At 39.8% G+C, this 15,096-nt stretch overlaps 1 protein-coding gene across 2 annotated transcripts in view; it reads right to left on the reverse strand.

Moving 5' to 3' along the window:
• Positions 1 to 15,096, reverse strand: part of LOC133551237 (cell adhesion molecule DSCAML1-like) — a 123,904-nt gene that overhangs the window by 40,161 nt on the left and 68,647 nt on the right. The window contains exons 4-8 of one of the 2 annotated variants that reach the window (XM_061897735.1): positions 12,064 to 12,210; positions 8,605 to 8,883; positions 4,708 to 4,983; positions 4,344 to 4,640; positions 414 to 686 (exon numbers count right to left, since the gene is read on the reverse strand). In XM_061897735.1, coding sequence (XP_061753719.1) covers positions 414 to 686; positions 4,344 to 4,640; positions 4,708 to 4,983; positions 8,605 to 8,883; positions 12,064 to 12,210 — 1,272 coding nt within the window. Of the gene's footprint in view, positions 1 to 413; positions 687 to 4,343; positions 4,641 to 4,707; positions 4,984 to 8,604; positions 8,884 to 12,063; positions 12,211 to 15,096 lie in introns of those variants that run through there. The other variant, XM_061897736.1, reaches the window with a different exon arrangement.

Here is a 15,096-nt window from a genome sequence, read left to right on the forward strand (position 1 = left end):
AAAATGCATTTAAATACAAATTCAATCATGTATGACATACTGACAATACAATTACTTTTGTGTCAAAATATTGGGGTAATTTACAAAGGTAATTTAAATTATGCACTCAAGTAATTTACTGGGCAAAAAGTTTGATCAGTATGATTAAAAACAAAAATGGACAGCACTAATACAAACAATTTTAAACACTCATTTATTACAGCCAGTATTATGAGAAAAACATTTTAATAGAAGACTAATCACTAATCTGTATTAAATATAAAATATGCATAGTATAATAATACTTGATGATCTAAATTGGAGTATTATCATTGCAGTCTATTACTAATGCTACCCAACACACTGAATTGTAGCAAACTACAGTAATAATTGTATGCATATGTAGACCACTTGAATTGATTCATTCCACTTACCTTTGACAGTGACATGAACGGTCTGGTTGATTGACACCTGGGGCTGGATCAGAACACTACACAAGTAGGTCCCCTCATCGGCGCCCTTCTGCACGTCCGTCAGTCTTAGGGTGCCATTGTCGAACAACACTTGACGGTGATTATCGGGCAGCTGCATGCCGTCCTTCAGCCACTTGATGGAGTAGTAAGGGTATCCAATGACGCGGCACGTTATGTACGTGTTCCTGCCCGCCACTGCGGTCATGTCGCGCATGGGTCTGATTCGGGGTGGACCTGGAGACACGGGGACGAGCGGGAGGGGGTGGCGGGGAAGACACAGTGGTTGGAGAGACGGGCCGATGAGGTGAGGGAGGTCATGGCAGAGCGAGGGAGCAGCCATGGAAACAGAAGGAGAAGCGATACAGGTCGATGGACAGAGTGATTGGGGCAAGTTGAGAGGTAGAGAGGGAGGTTAGTTATGCTCCCTTTGCTAAAATATGACTGAGGATATTTGTATTTATTTCTTATTTTAACCCTACAGATACTGTACACTATTCTGTAGATCAAAGTGTGTATAAGAGGACAAGGCTTGTGCAAAATCACCAACTTGGTTGTCAATCAGGGCTGTCTTATACCCACAGGAGAGAGATTGTAAACAAAAGATACCGTATTGCTGCTAATAAATAAGTGCACAAGACCATAAATCAGTCCAAACACTATTTTTCTCCGTGCATGAGCATAGATAGGGCTTATCTTTGATGGTTTGAACCAGGAAGAGGACAATTCATACCAATTCATAACTCTTTTGAACCTAAGTTCTTTCCAAGCGTCCACTTTACCGTGACATACAGCAAATTTAAATAAAATTAAACACAAATTCCCTCCGGTTTGAATACTTGGATAAGGTAACGAATTCTGCATTATATTTAATTGTAGGTTTAAAAATAAGATGCTTGTATTCCTACTTGTGGATTTTTTTGTAATAAAATGTTATGTCTACATAATGTTCACGGTACTATTATCTATGTGAAATATGCAATCACTTCTGAATTTAAAATTTATTTTTGTGGTTGTCGCGGCCTAAAATGCCTGAATTTGCGGCAGCTTTTTTAGTATGTTGCAGCAAAAAATAAAATTTCACTATCATTAAGTCAACTTGTGATTTTGTAAATTTGTTATAAATGTTTTACGTCTTCTTTGTGAAAAAGCCGAGGACTTCAACAAATGGAAAACAAATACTGTATTGATGTTTTATTCATGTTATACCACATACACATAATTAAAAGTATTGTGGACATTAGATGGCAGTAAAAGAGCTCCTTGTCCAATTTACTGCACTGTATTAATTACCGTATTTTCCGAGTTATTAACCACTACTTTTTTCCAACGCTTTAAACCCTGCAGCTTATCAAACCGTGCGATAATAATGTTTTGTATTCAACACTTGGTTTTCATATTACACCGACATAGACACAGAAAAGGTGTGTTACTGTTTTTTCTAGGGCTCCATCTTTTAGACGAGTTTGCTCAATGCAGGTGCTGTGGGTTGACAATGTACTTCCTTTTTCGTGCCAGAAGTATATTCATACTTGCCAACCTTGAGACCTTCGATTTCGGGAGGTGGGGGGCGGGGGGCGTGGCGGGGCTAAGAGGGGAGGAGTATATTTATATTATTCATATATTATATATATATTATATATTATATTATTTATTATTATCATTGTTTATTGTGAGCGAACTGTGGTCCTGATTTTCCCCCAGGGATCAATAAAGTACATTCTATTCTATTCTATTCTATATTTACCGCTAGATTCACCAAGTCAAGTATTTCATATATATATATATATATACAGTATATAAAAGAAATACTTGAATTTCAGTGTTCATTTATTTACACATTTACACATAACTCTCATCTACTCATTGTTGAGTTAAGGGTTGAATAATCCATCCTTGTTTTTCTAACCATATGCATGTACAGTAGATGGCAGTATTGTGCTGTTTATGGCAGACAAACTGCTTTATGGTAGAAGAAAACGGACTGCTGTTATTGTGTGTTGTTGCCGTGCTGGGAGGACGTTAATGCAACTGCCAAACAATAAACCCACATAAGAAACCAAAAACTTCGCCTTGATCATTCTAAAGTTATAACGTCATTGGGTAGACACGCTCTTTATACACGTCACTCAAGTCCGCATGGAGCTGGAGGCGGCGTGGCCTCCAGCTCCGCCTGAATTTCGGGAGATTTTCGGGAGAACATTTTTCCCAGGGAGTTTTTCCGGAGAGGCGCTGAATTTCAGAAGTCTCCCGGAAAATCCGGGAGGGTTGGCAAGTATGAGTATATTTCTCTATAGCGTTTCTGCTCGAAAGAATTCTTCATTCATTCATTCATCAGTCCAAGAAACGTTATTAAGTTTTACAATATAACTAAAACAATTGATACTGACAAAGCCGTCCCATGTGTGATGTCTACAGGAGTGTTTTCATGCATATTTTTACACGTTATCGTAATGTAACCAAGCTAGCGTCGTTAGCATTAGCAAGTATGCTATCACATTTACAAGTGTCTGTGTTAGTATTATTAACTTAAGGGATTGAAACATATAGTTCTATTTGCTTTACTTATTGTTTCAGTTACGGGCATTCGTGACCGTGGAGTTTTGATTAGTGAGCTAGATGGGTCCATAACAATGACTTCTGTTTTGTTTGATCAGCTGTTTTACTGCCGTGTGACAGGTACTGTTTGGAAACAATTAAGGTATGTATATAAACATTTACTAAATATTTCGTACTAGTCAATACTCAATCTGCAGCTTATGGTCCGGTGCGGCTAATATATGTAAAAATATTTAGAGTACTTCTACAAAAATTTGGTGAATGCGGTATAAATACCAGTGTGCTCTATAGCCCGGAAATTACGGTAATCACAAATAATAATAGTAAATATGAATTACAATAACAGAAAGAAACAACTTCCTTATTTTCCAATGTCTGCTCTGTCATCGAGAAGTTGCAGACATTCTTGGTGTATGTTTTATGCTTGGAAAGTGTTTGTTCATCTTAAACATTTATTATTATTATTATCCCTGCATGTTAGCATCATTTGTGAACTGTTGATAGCAATCTACAACGCCAGTGCTGATTTTTGTTGGTAAATGAGAGATATTGAAAAATTATCATTAAACTTCAGTAGCTCTCATGTGAATGTTGCCTCTTTGCTTGGTCAGCATTGCAAATGAAAATCTGCTTTTAATTGTTTAACACTGGTTAAATAAAAATTAAATAAATACATGTAAACTAGGAAGTACATGTTTATATACTACTCTACCCAGAATACTTAGTGGCAGTGCAATAGACAAGGACAGGATGTAGGCAAAGCAGGAGAACCACAATTAGGATGTATGAGCAATAAATAATTGATATATTGTTAAACGTTGCTGTTCTTGCTTTGTCTACCCAGGAAACCAACATAAGTTGTGATTAGGCAGTTGAAGTGCACGTTAGAACACAGCTCAGAGACAAATACATTTGATTGGAGAAAAATAAGCGAGGAAGTTGCAAGTTTTAGACACAGTTGCGAGGCCTGGCACTATTGCGACATTGCGGAATCCTTGAGGGACTAAATATGTAAATTAGTTATGTGTGGAATATACTGTAAATTTAGATTCTAAAATACACCAACATTCTCAACTGGAATTTAATGGAATTTAATTTTTACTTCCTTCAATACAAACTGGAATTGCAATTTGACTTTGTGTTTGCAACCTCAGTTGAAATTGAAATTGGGAGACATTCTCAATTCAAATTAGAATTTTGCACTCGCCTGATGTCTATATTTGCATACTGTAGATTGTAGATTTAAGTTAATGTATATTGTAAATTGATATATGTTTAATATATTTGTGTAGAGTCAGGTGTAGAGTGCATTTATATTGAAAAGCAGACAGGCACCTCTTACGTTTATGCGCGCTTGGTACTCGGCGCTTCCGGCCGAGTTGCGTGCGACGCAACGGTAGACTCCTCCATCGCGGATAATCGGGTTGCTGACGTTAACGTGGGACACGGTCAGGCCGTCCGACTGGGTGTACTGGCTGGTCTTGTAGGTGGAGTCTCTCACTACAGGCTCGTCGTCTAGTGTCCAGGTGATGGAGGGAGGCGGGGCTCCTTTGGCCTCACACACGAGGGAGAAAGGCTCGCCGGGGTTCACCACCCGCTCGCTGAAGGATGTCATGATACGAGGTGTACCATCTGAGAGAAAGACAAATGTATGATTTGTCATGTATTTAGTCCTTGTTATTGTCTCTTTTCTACATACCCTCGAGCAGAATGATGGAAAAGTCCTGAGCTGTGTGACCCTTGCGAGAAGCAAAGCATTGGTAGGCCCCAGAATGAAACTTCTGCGCTGCAGTGATCTGCAGCGTGTCATTGTGTTGCCCCTGGATGGAGATGTGCTGGTCGGGGAAGATGGGTTCTGTGTTTCGGTACCAGCTGATGGTGTACTCAGGCGAACCTTCCACAGTGCAGGTGAAGAAGAGAGTGCTACTGATGCCAGTTTTCAGGTTCTTGGGGGACAAAGTCACTCGAAGTGGATCTGAAAGAAGAATGTATCAAAAAGAAAAATTTGAGACATAAGTCACAGATAATTCAACAGAGTGATATTAACACAGTATTGAATACAGTAGTATTTTTAAGTAATTCCATTCAGTAGTCTGCAATTAGGACAGGGTGATATATACATGCACATATGCAAATTGAATAAACCCTTCTCATTGTAATTTAATATATGCATATAGTGTTTTTTGTGGAAAAGGTTTTGCAACACTGCAAAATAGAATAATGTTAAGCCTCATTCATTTAATATTTCAGTCGAGCAAAGTTTATCTTAAAAGCAAATGTACACTTAGTCTATTTATAAATACAGAAAAAGTGGTTTATTGATTTTTTATTTACAAAAGGTGTCAAATTGGAGATTTTGGTTATAGTTCCCTCATTAACACTCAAGGACGCAACGTTTCTCAAATGGAGGACGAGCAAGTGTGAATGAAATAACACGTCTCCAGTGAAGTGTACATCAAATTAGGGCTGGGCGATATATCGATATACTCGATGTATCGTGGGTTTGTCTCTGTGCGATATAGAAAATGACTATATCGTGATATTCGAGTATAAATTCTTACACAGTTGCTCTTAGCTGCAGGCATTACACGGCATGTGTTTCCCACTCTTTCTTGTCTCTCCTTCTCACAGAGACGTAAACCAAGCGCCCCTTCCTACACACGTCACGCGTGCAATGTCACACGCTCCCGCGGAGCAGAGAAGTAGCAACATGGTAACATTAGCTGTGATGCTAACGATGAGGTTGGGGTGGTAATACGAGAGAGACAAGGTACAAATCTGGTAACAAATGGAGGAAGGATTAATTACCAAGAAAAACAGCACGGGGTCCATCGTCTGGCGGTGGTTTGGCTTCAAGCGGGAATATGTTCAACATTTATGCGGCAAAAGCGTTGCTACAAAAAGTAGCATCACTGCTAATGTAGCATCATTTGAAAAGTCACCCGCTAGAGAATGAAGAGTGCTTGAAACTCTGCATGTCAACATCTCCGCAACTATTTCCAGATCAACACCGTATGAAAAAAAAGTCAACAACAGAAGGAGATAACATCTTCAGGAACCTATTATGCAGCTCATTTTATTTTGACAGTTATTGAAATATCGTGTGTGACATCAAGCACAAAAGTGGACTTTATTTGTTTTTAATTATTGTAGTGGCGTTCTCTACTAAAAGCACACTTTAATTTAGTGTTGTGTTGATACGTCATCTTGGTGACATCATGCACAAAAGTGGACTTTGTTTGTTTTTAACTATTGTAGTGGCGTTCTCTACAAAAAGTACACTTTAATTTAGTATTGTGTTGATATGTCATCTTGGTGACATCATGCACAAAAGTGCACTTATAGCTTGTTTTAAAATGTCTCTTACAATCTTGCACTTTCTGTTTTGGAAATGACATTAATGTGTGTGCCACTGCTTAATAACTGTTTAATGAATACAGTTCTGGTCAATTGACTAAGTTTTGATTTCCCTCTCTGTATGAACGTTTAAAATGGGCATATATTAATGCAGTATGAACAAGAATGTTTTAATGTAGACACATACAATCATCATACTGGCGTGATTATATGCATCAAGTGTTAATTCAAAGCTAACGCAAAATATTGACGTATATATCGTGTATCGCGATATGCTCTAAAAATATTGAGATACTAATAAAAGGCCATATCGCCCAGCCCTACATCACATTATTCACGTAACTCTAATTCTCAAACAATACTGAAACATCATTATCGGAATTTTTTGATGTTAAAAAAGAGAGTGATACTGTGCTCCTCGATGTCTTGATGTGTGTCACTTTAAGATAAAAAAACAAGTGACCGACACAACTGCTGTATCATTCGGCTGCGATGCACCAAACTGTGTTTATCATAAAGCGCTTTTTTCGGCTCACAGGTGACAGCTCATACCAAATAAAGTCGGAAGAGTGGCGTGCTACGTGTGACAATTTTTTTTGTCACCATCATTGATCTAAACAGAACATAAAAATAAAAACTAAGTGTAACATAACTTTGATGCAATAGCACCAAATACGGTAAATGTTCTTCTTTCCTGTAAGCTATTTGACTCATTAGCTGGAGTTGCATATCTCATATTCCTTTTTGTGCAACTTTTACAGATCAAATGTAGTTAGTAAATGGTGGATGATCATTATGAAACAGCAACACAGTATCAGTGCAGTGTCAATTCAGCTCCTAAGAGTGCCATACACTCACTGAGGCGTCACTTAGTTTGATCCATTCCTACAAAAAAGTAAAGGATCCTTAGAGATATGGAATATGTAAATAAATGATAAATGGGTTGTACTTGTATAGTGCTTTTCTACCTTCAAGGTACTCAAAGCGCTTTGACACTACTTCCACATTTACCCATTCAAACACACATTCACACACTGATGGAGGGAGCTGCCATGCAAGGCGCTAACCAGCACCTATCAGGAGCAAGGGTGAAGTGTCTTGCTCAGGACACAACGGACGTGAGGAGGTTGGTACTAGGTAGGGATTGATCCAGGGACCCTCGGGTTGCGCACGTCCACTCCTCCACTGCGCCACGCCAGCCCTAATATGTGGGATTGAAATGTTATGTCCTGTGGAAGTTGAAAGTTGCCATTATTGGATAGACTAAAATCATCCATGGGAATGCTTTACTTGCTATCCATCCATCCATTTTTTACCGCTAGTGTGTCATTGACCGTGGAGTAACACACATTGTGTAATTAAATTCATAGTGGAGGCAAAAAAGGAAGTGAGAGAATAATCAGCGATGGTGACTCAATCAGTTGAACACACTCATTTAAAAAAGCAGCTGGAAATATCTCTTCACATCTATGTCCATTTGTGCGTGTGTGTGTGTGTGTGTGTGTGTGTGTGCGTGCGTGTGCGTGCATGGGTGTGTATGATTGTGTACAAATGTCAGTGAGCAATATGGCAGCTGGTGGTGTGTGCTGGGGGGCATCACTGTGCATTCCAAGCACCGCCCCATCCTGTCAAAGTCACCGAGTGGGCTACCATGATGTGCCCACTGGCAACACTGACCTCTTTGCTACTCTCTCCCCATCTCATCTTTATTTACTTTTATACTTACACACTTTCACTTTTACTGTATCGTCCTTCCCAACTTGTATTATTGTGTTACAATTTTCATAATGACATTCTAGTCCAGTCTTGGTGGGATGTCTGGTCACCCAGTCTTTGACCCTTGGTCTCTGGTCTACCTTCATCTTCTTCAGCCTCCTCCTCAGTGATGCTGAGTGGTGCAGGCAGCTGTGTTATGGCGTGAGTCTCAGTGAATTACAGCCCTGTCGCCCATTTTGAGAGCTGACATGTTGGGGCATCATGTACAGCTACACTCACACGTTTGTTACTGACACACTCCTGTGTGTGTGTGTGTGTGTGTGTGTGTGTGTGTGTGTGTGTGTGTGTGTTTGTGTGTGTGTGTGTGTGTGAAACCAATAAACCAATAGTAGAGGAGTACGTGAATGTGTTTGTCTGCCAAGCCAGAAGAGACAGTGTCGTAGTCTCCCAGTGTGTGTGTGTGTGTGTGTGTGTGTGTGTGTGTGTGTGTGTGTGTGTGTGTGTGTGGATAGTGTTCACACACCTATTATGTGAAGCTGTCCAGACACTTCCTTTGAGCCGAAGCTGTTGGTGACTTCACATGCATAGTTGCCGCTGTCTTCCTGTCGCAGGTCACTGATGGTCAGGCCTGTCAAACGCCGTGTCCAGCGGGCGTCTGAGGGCAGTGGGCGGCCGTCTTTTAGCCAGCGCACAGTAGGGCTGGGGTAACCTCCCGCTATGCATGGGAGCTCGATACTCTGGCCTGCATACACCTCCCCTCCTTGGAAACTGTCCAGGATGGTCGGTGAGGATTCATTGGGGTCTGGGAGAGGAGACAAGATCATTTTATAAAATAAAAATTATGACTAAAACAACAGTTGTTACAAAAACACAATGTATTACCATTATATATGATAGTGTAAACAATAGGTGCATACTGACGGGTACATGCTAGCATAAATTATTGAACAGGCATCAACCTGCAGTCCACACATATTGCTTATGTGTGACTGCCATCTACTGGTAACGCTTACCATTACACTGTGTACTATATAAAATAGCTTTGAGGTCGGTAAGCACAACCAGAATCATTACGTACACTGGGTGTGAGTTTTCCTTGCCCTTATGTGGGCCTACCGAGGATGTCGTAGTGGTTCGTGTTGTGGTTTGTGCAGCCCTTTGAGACACTAGTGATTTAGGGCTATATAAGTAAACATTGATTGATTGATTGATTGATTGATTGATTAGACGCGTTGGTTTATAAAGCACAATGTCCATTTTTGAGAAAATTTTAGGATTTTAAGTGCGCCTTATAGTCGGAAAAATATGAAGTATATGTGTCTGTAAAGACCCTGTTTATGTGAAACAAGGGTGAAAAGTAAAATCTATTATATTCCTCACATGCTTGGTCCACTTTTAAAGGGGGGTATCGCTAAGCCCCTAAAGCAAAAGGAGCCCACTCAGTGTATAAGTCCACCAATTAAAGACACCTGTGTCACAAAAATGACTTCACTACTCATCTTAAAGTAAATCCTTCAAAGCTTCCAATTATTGGTCAGGCAGCTATAGGTGTGAAAGCTGTTAGTTTGATCCTTTTAATTTTTCTTTAGCAAATAAGCTAACCAAGCATAATGTTGCTGATAAAATATAAGTAATATTAGCACTGCCATGTTAAAAGGTGTGTGTAAAATGTGGGCGGACAAACACAGCTCATTTGCATTAAAGCTACAGACACATAAATTGGCTGCTTCCCAGTCAGCCTTACTAAAAGCACAGCTACATTTCACTATTAAGGCGCTACATTTTGGCCTAAATATTATCGCTAGTTGGCATAGCGATTGTCAGAATAAACCATCCGGTCTTACTCGCTAGCAAAAACTTATTGCTATATTGAACAAAAATATATATGCAACACTTGTTTTAGCTCCCATTTTTCATGAGTTGATCTCAACGATGTAAAACTTTTAAATGTTTTCACCTGAGACCATGACCTGATGTTGCAGAATGCACAGCCCCATGTTGCAATAATCTGTACACAATTCTAGGACACTGAAAACATCCCAATTCTTGCATGGCCAGCATACTCACCGGACATGTCACGCATTGAGACTGTTTGGGATGCTGTGAATCAGTGTGTATGACAGAGTGTTCCAGTTTCTGCCAATATCCAACAACTTTGCACAGCTGTTGAAGGAGCCGACTAACTTTTCTCAGGCCACAATCAACAACCTGATCAACTCTATGCGAAGGAGATGTGTTGCACTGTGTGAGGCAAATGGTGGTCACATCAGATACTGACTACTATTCTGAATACACCCCCAAAAACGCCTGATCCCCAATTAAGCAATACTGTACATTTGACTGGCCTTTTATTGTGGGCAGCCTATGGAACACATGTGCAATAATCATGCTGTTTAATTAGCATTTAGATATGCCCAAACAATGAGGTGGGATGGATTATCTTGGCAAAGAAGAAGTGCTCACTAACACAGATTTAGACAGATTTGTGAACAATATTTGAGAGAAATAGGTAATTGTGTTTATAGTAAAAGTTTTAGATCTTTGAGTCCAACTCATGAAAAATGCGGGCAAAAACCAAACTGTTAAGATTCATTAAATTAGAAAAATAGTCGGATTGACTGTGTATTCATCTTGGCAAAGCAGTTTGAGTGTAGCAGTGCTAGTCTGCACCATACAGAAGGAGGAGGAGAACATAACACCAACTAAGGATTTAGAAATTATTTCCAAACAGCAAACATTTCCATCCATTCATTTTCATCTGCTTATCCAGGTCATTGGGGTAGCAGCCTCAGTAAGCCCAGACTTTCCGGTCTCCGGCAACCTATTCCAGTTCTACTAGAGAAAAATTAAGGTTTTCCCAGGCCAGCTGCGAGACATAATCCCTCCAGCGTGTCCTTGGTCTACTCCAGGGCCTCTTTCAGGCTGGGCATGCAAGGAACAACTCATTGGAAGGCGTTCAAGAGGACTAGATCCTAGAGTCACCTAAAATGGCTACTTTCAATGCAAAGAAGCAGCGACTCTACTCTGAAGTCTGCCCGGATGAAAAAATCCTTATTGTGTCCCTTGGTCACTAAACAAAGTTCCTGACTACAGGTGAGGGTAGTTACGTACATTGGCGGACATTTATGCATAAAAATATGGAGATGCTACTGGGGGTGAGTTTGACGAACAAGCAGCTCAAAAGAGATACTGTAGAAATCCTCACCCCTCCCAATTAAATGCTGCACTGTCATGACAGGTCAGACTTTGTATATTTGTTTTCCTGTGTTTAGTTTGTTTCTCTTTTATGGCTCCTCTCGTTTTGCTGTGAACACTGATTGAATGCACCTACCACGATGCAGTGATTAGGAGACCCACCTGCCCGGAGGACTAATTAGAAGGGTTTATGAACTAGTGTTGCCTGCCGTTCGGCAGTGGTTCATTCTTTAGTGTTCCTTTGGGAGCTGCCTAAATGTAAGCTTTCAGTTTTTCCATCTGTCGACTGCCGCTGCAGCCATGTCTGTGCTCCCTGTTTTTTAGAATATTGCCTGGTACCTAATAGAAGGGACCAACTGTATGGTCATTGCCTACCTTCTCTGCATCCTGGGATCGAGCCAACAACCCCAACGATGTGGTACAATAACAAGTACATTATAACTACATAAAACATCCGTAGTTGTTTGTAGTACATTCAATCTATTGCATTGTTTTTCAGACAATATATACAAGTTTTTGGTTATTTCTTAAAGGCATGTTACCGGACATATTAAAGTTGTTGTGTTTTGGAAGGAGCAAGCAAGTGCTTTGAGTTATGAACTACATCATAGAACCAATTCAACTTTTAAGTTGAGGTACTACTGTACTGTTGTAGGACACCTGAAACATGATTCTTGAAAAATAGCTCAATGTGGGACCCTTAATCCTAATTAAAGAATGACATACCCTTTTAGGCCTTGATCCATTCGCTTGAATAGATTCCACAAAGAAAAGGAGAAAATCTTACCCATTACAGAGAGCCTGGCTCCATTGCTTTGGCGCGTCTCCCCGCTGTATTTATGCCTGGTAATGCACCGGTATGTGGAGAGGGCATCCTCCTTTTGAACATCTGAGATGTAAAGAGCGCCAAAGGAGGTCAGCAAGAACCTGTTACCTGAGGAAATCAGTAAAAAAAAAACATTAGAAAAGGAGGGACAGAAAGCTTAACATTGTATACAACAATGCCGTCTAAAACTGAAACCTTCTAAAGATGTGGAGGTGGCAGCGGCACTTGCACCATTCACAGGTGAAGTGAAATGCTTAGAAGGAGCTACAGGGGACATTTCATAGGTTAGCATTAAGACATAAATAACATATGTTTGCAATAACATTTAGCAGAGTGATTTAACTGGTGGCCTCAAGGCCATTCGTCCTGGCAATGACACCATACCGGCCCCTGAGTTCAGTTCAATACTTGGGAGACAACATCAGACACATGAACAATAACAATATCTGATAGCTCAATTACAGCTCATTTTTATTTATTTATTACCTATTACCTATTCTGTGTTATATCTGGTCTATGTTGTACGATTGTACCAAGACAAATTCCTAGTTTGTGAACCCGTTCTCAACAATGGCAATACAACTATTCTGATTCTTTTGCAGAAAATTCCTAAAAACATTAGAGTGCTCCTGTTGTATAGAGGAACTTGGACCAATGTAAGCACATTGGTCTAAGTTCAGATCCTTGCGTTGACATTTTAACTTTGCTAGCAAACATAGAACACTGGGGTCCAAAGTTATGGTTCACATAACTGAGGCGTTTCTCAAGACACTCCTTTAAATCATCTCCTTGGTGGCTGTTAAATTTTTTCCGCAATGTGATATATGTACAGTATAATATATATATGTAACTAAGGTGTTGCTGTAGCTTATGTTTCAGCTTTAGCTTTCTTCAGATGCAGTCAGTAGTCATTCAACTTATTTAGTTATACTAGTAGTGTCGTCTCATTTTCATCATGTGGGCTATTCAACTCCATGAATTCAGTTCAAAAACTTGTGAGAACCTCACATTCTTGAAGAAAGTCTGTAAAAACAGCACAGCGCTCCTATAATACTGACGGACTGAATAGCTCAAAATCAAATGTTAAAGTTAAAGTTCCAATGATTGTCACACCACACTAGGTGTGGTGAAATTTGTCCTCTGCATTTGACCCATCCCCTTGATCACCCCCTGGGATGTGAGGGGAGCAGTGGGCAGCAACGGTGCCATGCCCGGGAATCATTTATGGTGATTTAACCCCCAATTCCAACCCTTGATGCTGAGTGCCAATGTCTACCATAGAGGACGCTGGTTATCCTGAATATACAAAATAAGACTAATAGTGAAGAGAGAAGTCTACCTTCCGGTCCTTAACTTCTTGGAAATGTGGCCCTCAAAACTATTTAGTTGAATATCCCTGACATATAGTATCTATCCTCATGTTGACTGAGCTGTGCTTTCTGCACTAGACCCAACAACTAGATGACCAGCAAGTACAGGTACACCTGGTATTTATCTGAATGGTTGTTTTAGTAACAAGTGCCATAATTATTGAGTTCCAATAAAAGGCTGTGCAAACATGCTGCACTTATTCACTGCACGCTTCTGTATTCACCACAAAGTACGAGGACACAAATGTTGCAATTTCACCGCAGCCTTTGTTTGCCCCCTGCAAAGAAGCCTTACAGGATAATGAGTACTTTAAGAGCGCTACTCCCACAACATTGACAAGTGGCCTGTCACAACACTTTGACACAGGCAGATAGACGGCGAGATCAGCAGGATGTGTCAAAACCACAATTTCTTTCTTTCGCAGCAGACTGAATTCATCCGATCTGCTGATTCAATAACATGATTTCCCTGTGCTGTCTGTCCATCTCCAGCGAGTGGCCTGTGCATGGAATCAATCTATTTTATAGTCAACTCTCATTAGTCAACTGTCGCCCGTCATCTGAGCTGTCTCAGTTCACTTCTCTCGCACCACAGCCTTCTACACCTCGCAGTCTCCAAGCAAAGTGGCAGACTGAGTAAAATATTAATTACTAAATCACTGTGCTCCCTCAGCTTTTATTCCTGCTTACTTGACAAGCTAACGAGAAATAGAGACAGCATACCGTATTTCCTTGAATTTCCGCCGGGGCGCTAATTAATTTAAAACCTCTTCTCACTCCTGCGCTTACCAAAGGCATGCGGTAAAAGTAAGCATGCACTAATTGTTTTAAAACCTCTTCTCACTCCGGCACTTACCAAAGTCATGCAGTAAAAATGTGAGTGTAATGTAAGCTTGGACCTGAATTCCTACTGAATAGCTCTTAATCTTCTTCCCTTTATGCAGTTTCAAATTACCGGTATTGAAATCAGCCTCCTCCATTCTGAAAATGATGACAGGGGAAGTGTCACTCGTGACGTCACAAGTTTGACCCGGCAGTAATACTAAGCATGCGCTAATTATTTTGCGAAGAGAGTTTGACCCGGCAGTAATTCAAGGCAGGAGCATACTATGTGCTGGGTTAGAAACCCAGCCGGACAGGTAATACAATGTGTAAATTAATGTTTAAATTTTGTTACATTTGTTGTTTTGTGCACAAAATATATTGACAATTTATTTCCTATGTATTAATTTAGTAGTACAAAATCAAATTGTAGTTTAATTTAAAAAAGTCAAAAAATGGTTTCACATAAATAAAAAAAAGTGTAACACATTTTTGTAAATGGGGCTATGGAGGTTCAGTTCAGTTCAGTTTATTTTCAGTCTAACAAAAACATATTCAAACATAGATCACGATTCAAAAATGAATAACATGACTGAAACAGGCAGAAGCAAAAAAGCTTATATGCCCAACATAAATTTTTTACATTCAATTAAGTTACCTTTTCTAATAATTCTGCAACACAAAAAGAAATATAGTCATTCAGCATCCACATTCAGGCTGCCCCCCAACAAATAATACAAAAATATGTACCTACACACATACACTTTTCTGTAAATAGATAAACATACATACCTTCTAAATA

Source organism: Nerophis ophidion, linkage group LG04, assembly GCF_033978795.1.
Source record: "Nerophis ophidion isolate RoL-2023_Sa linkage group LG04, RoL_Noph_v1.0, whole genome shotgun sequence".
NCBI lineage: Eukaryota > Metazoa > Chordata > Actinopteri > Syngnathiformes > Syngnathidae > Nerophis > Nerophis ophidion.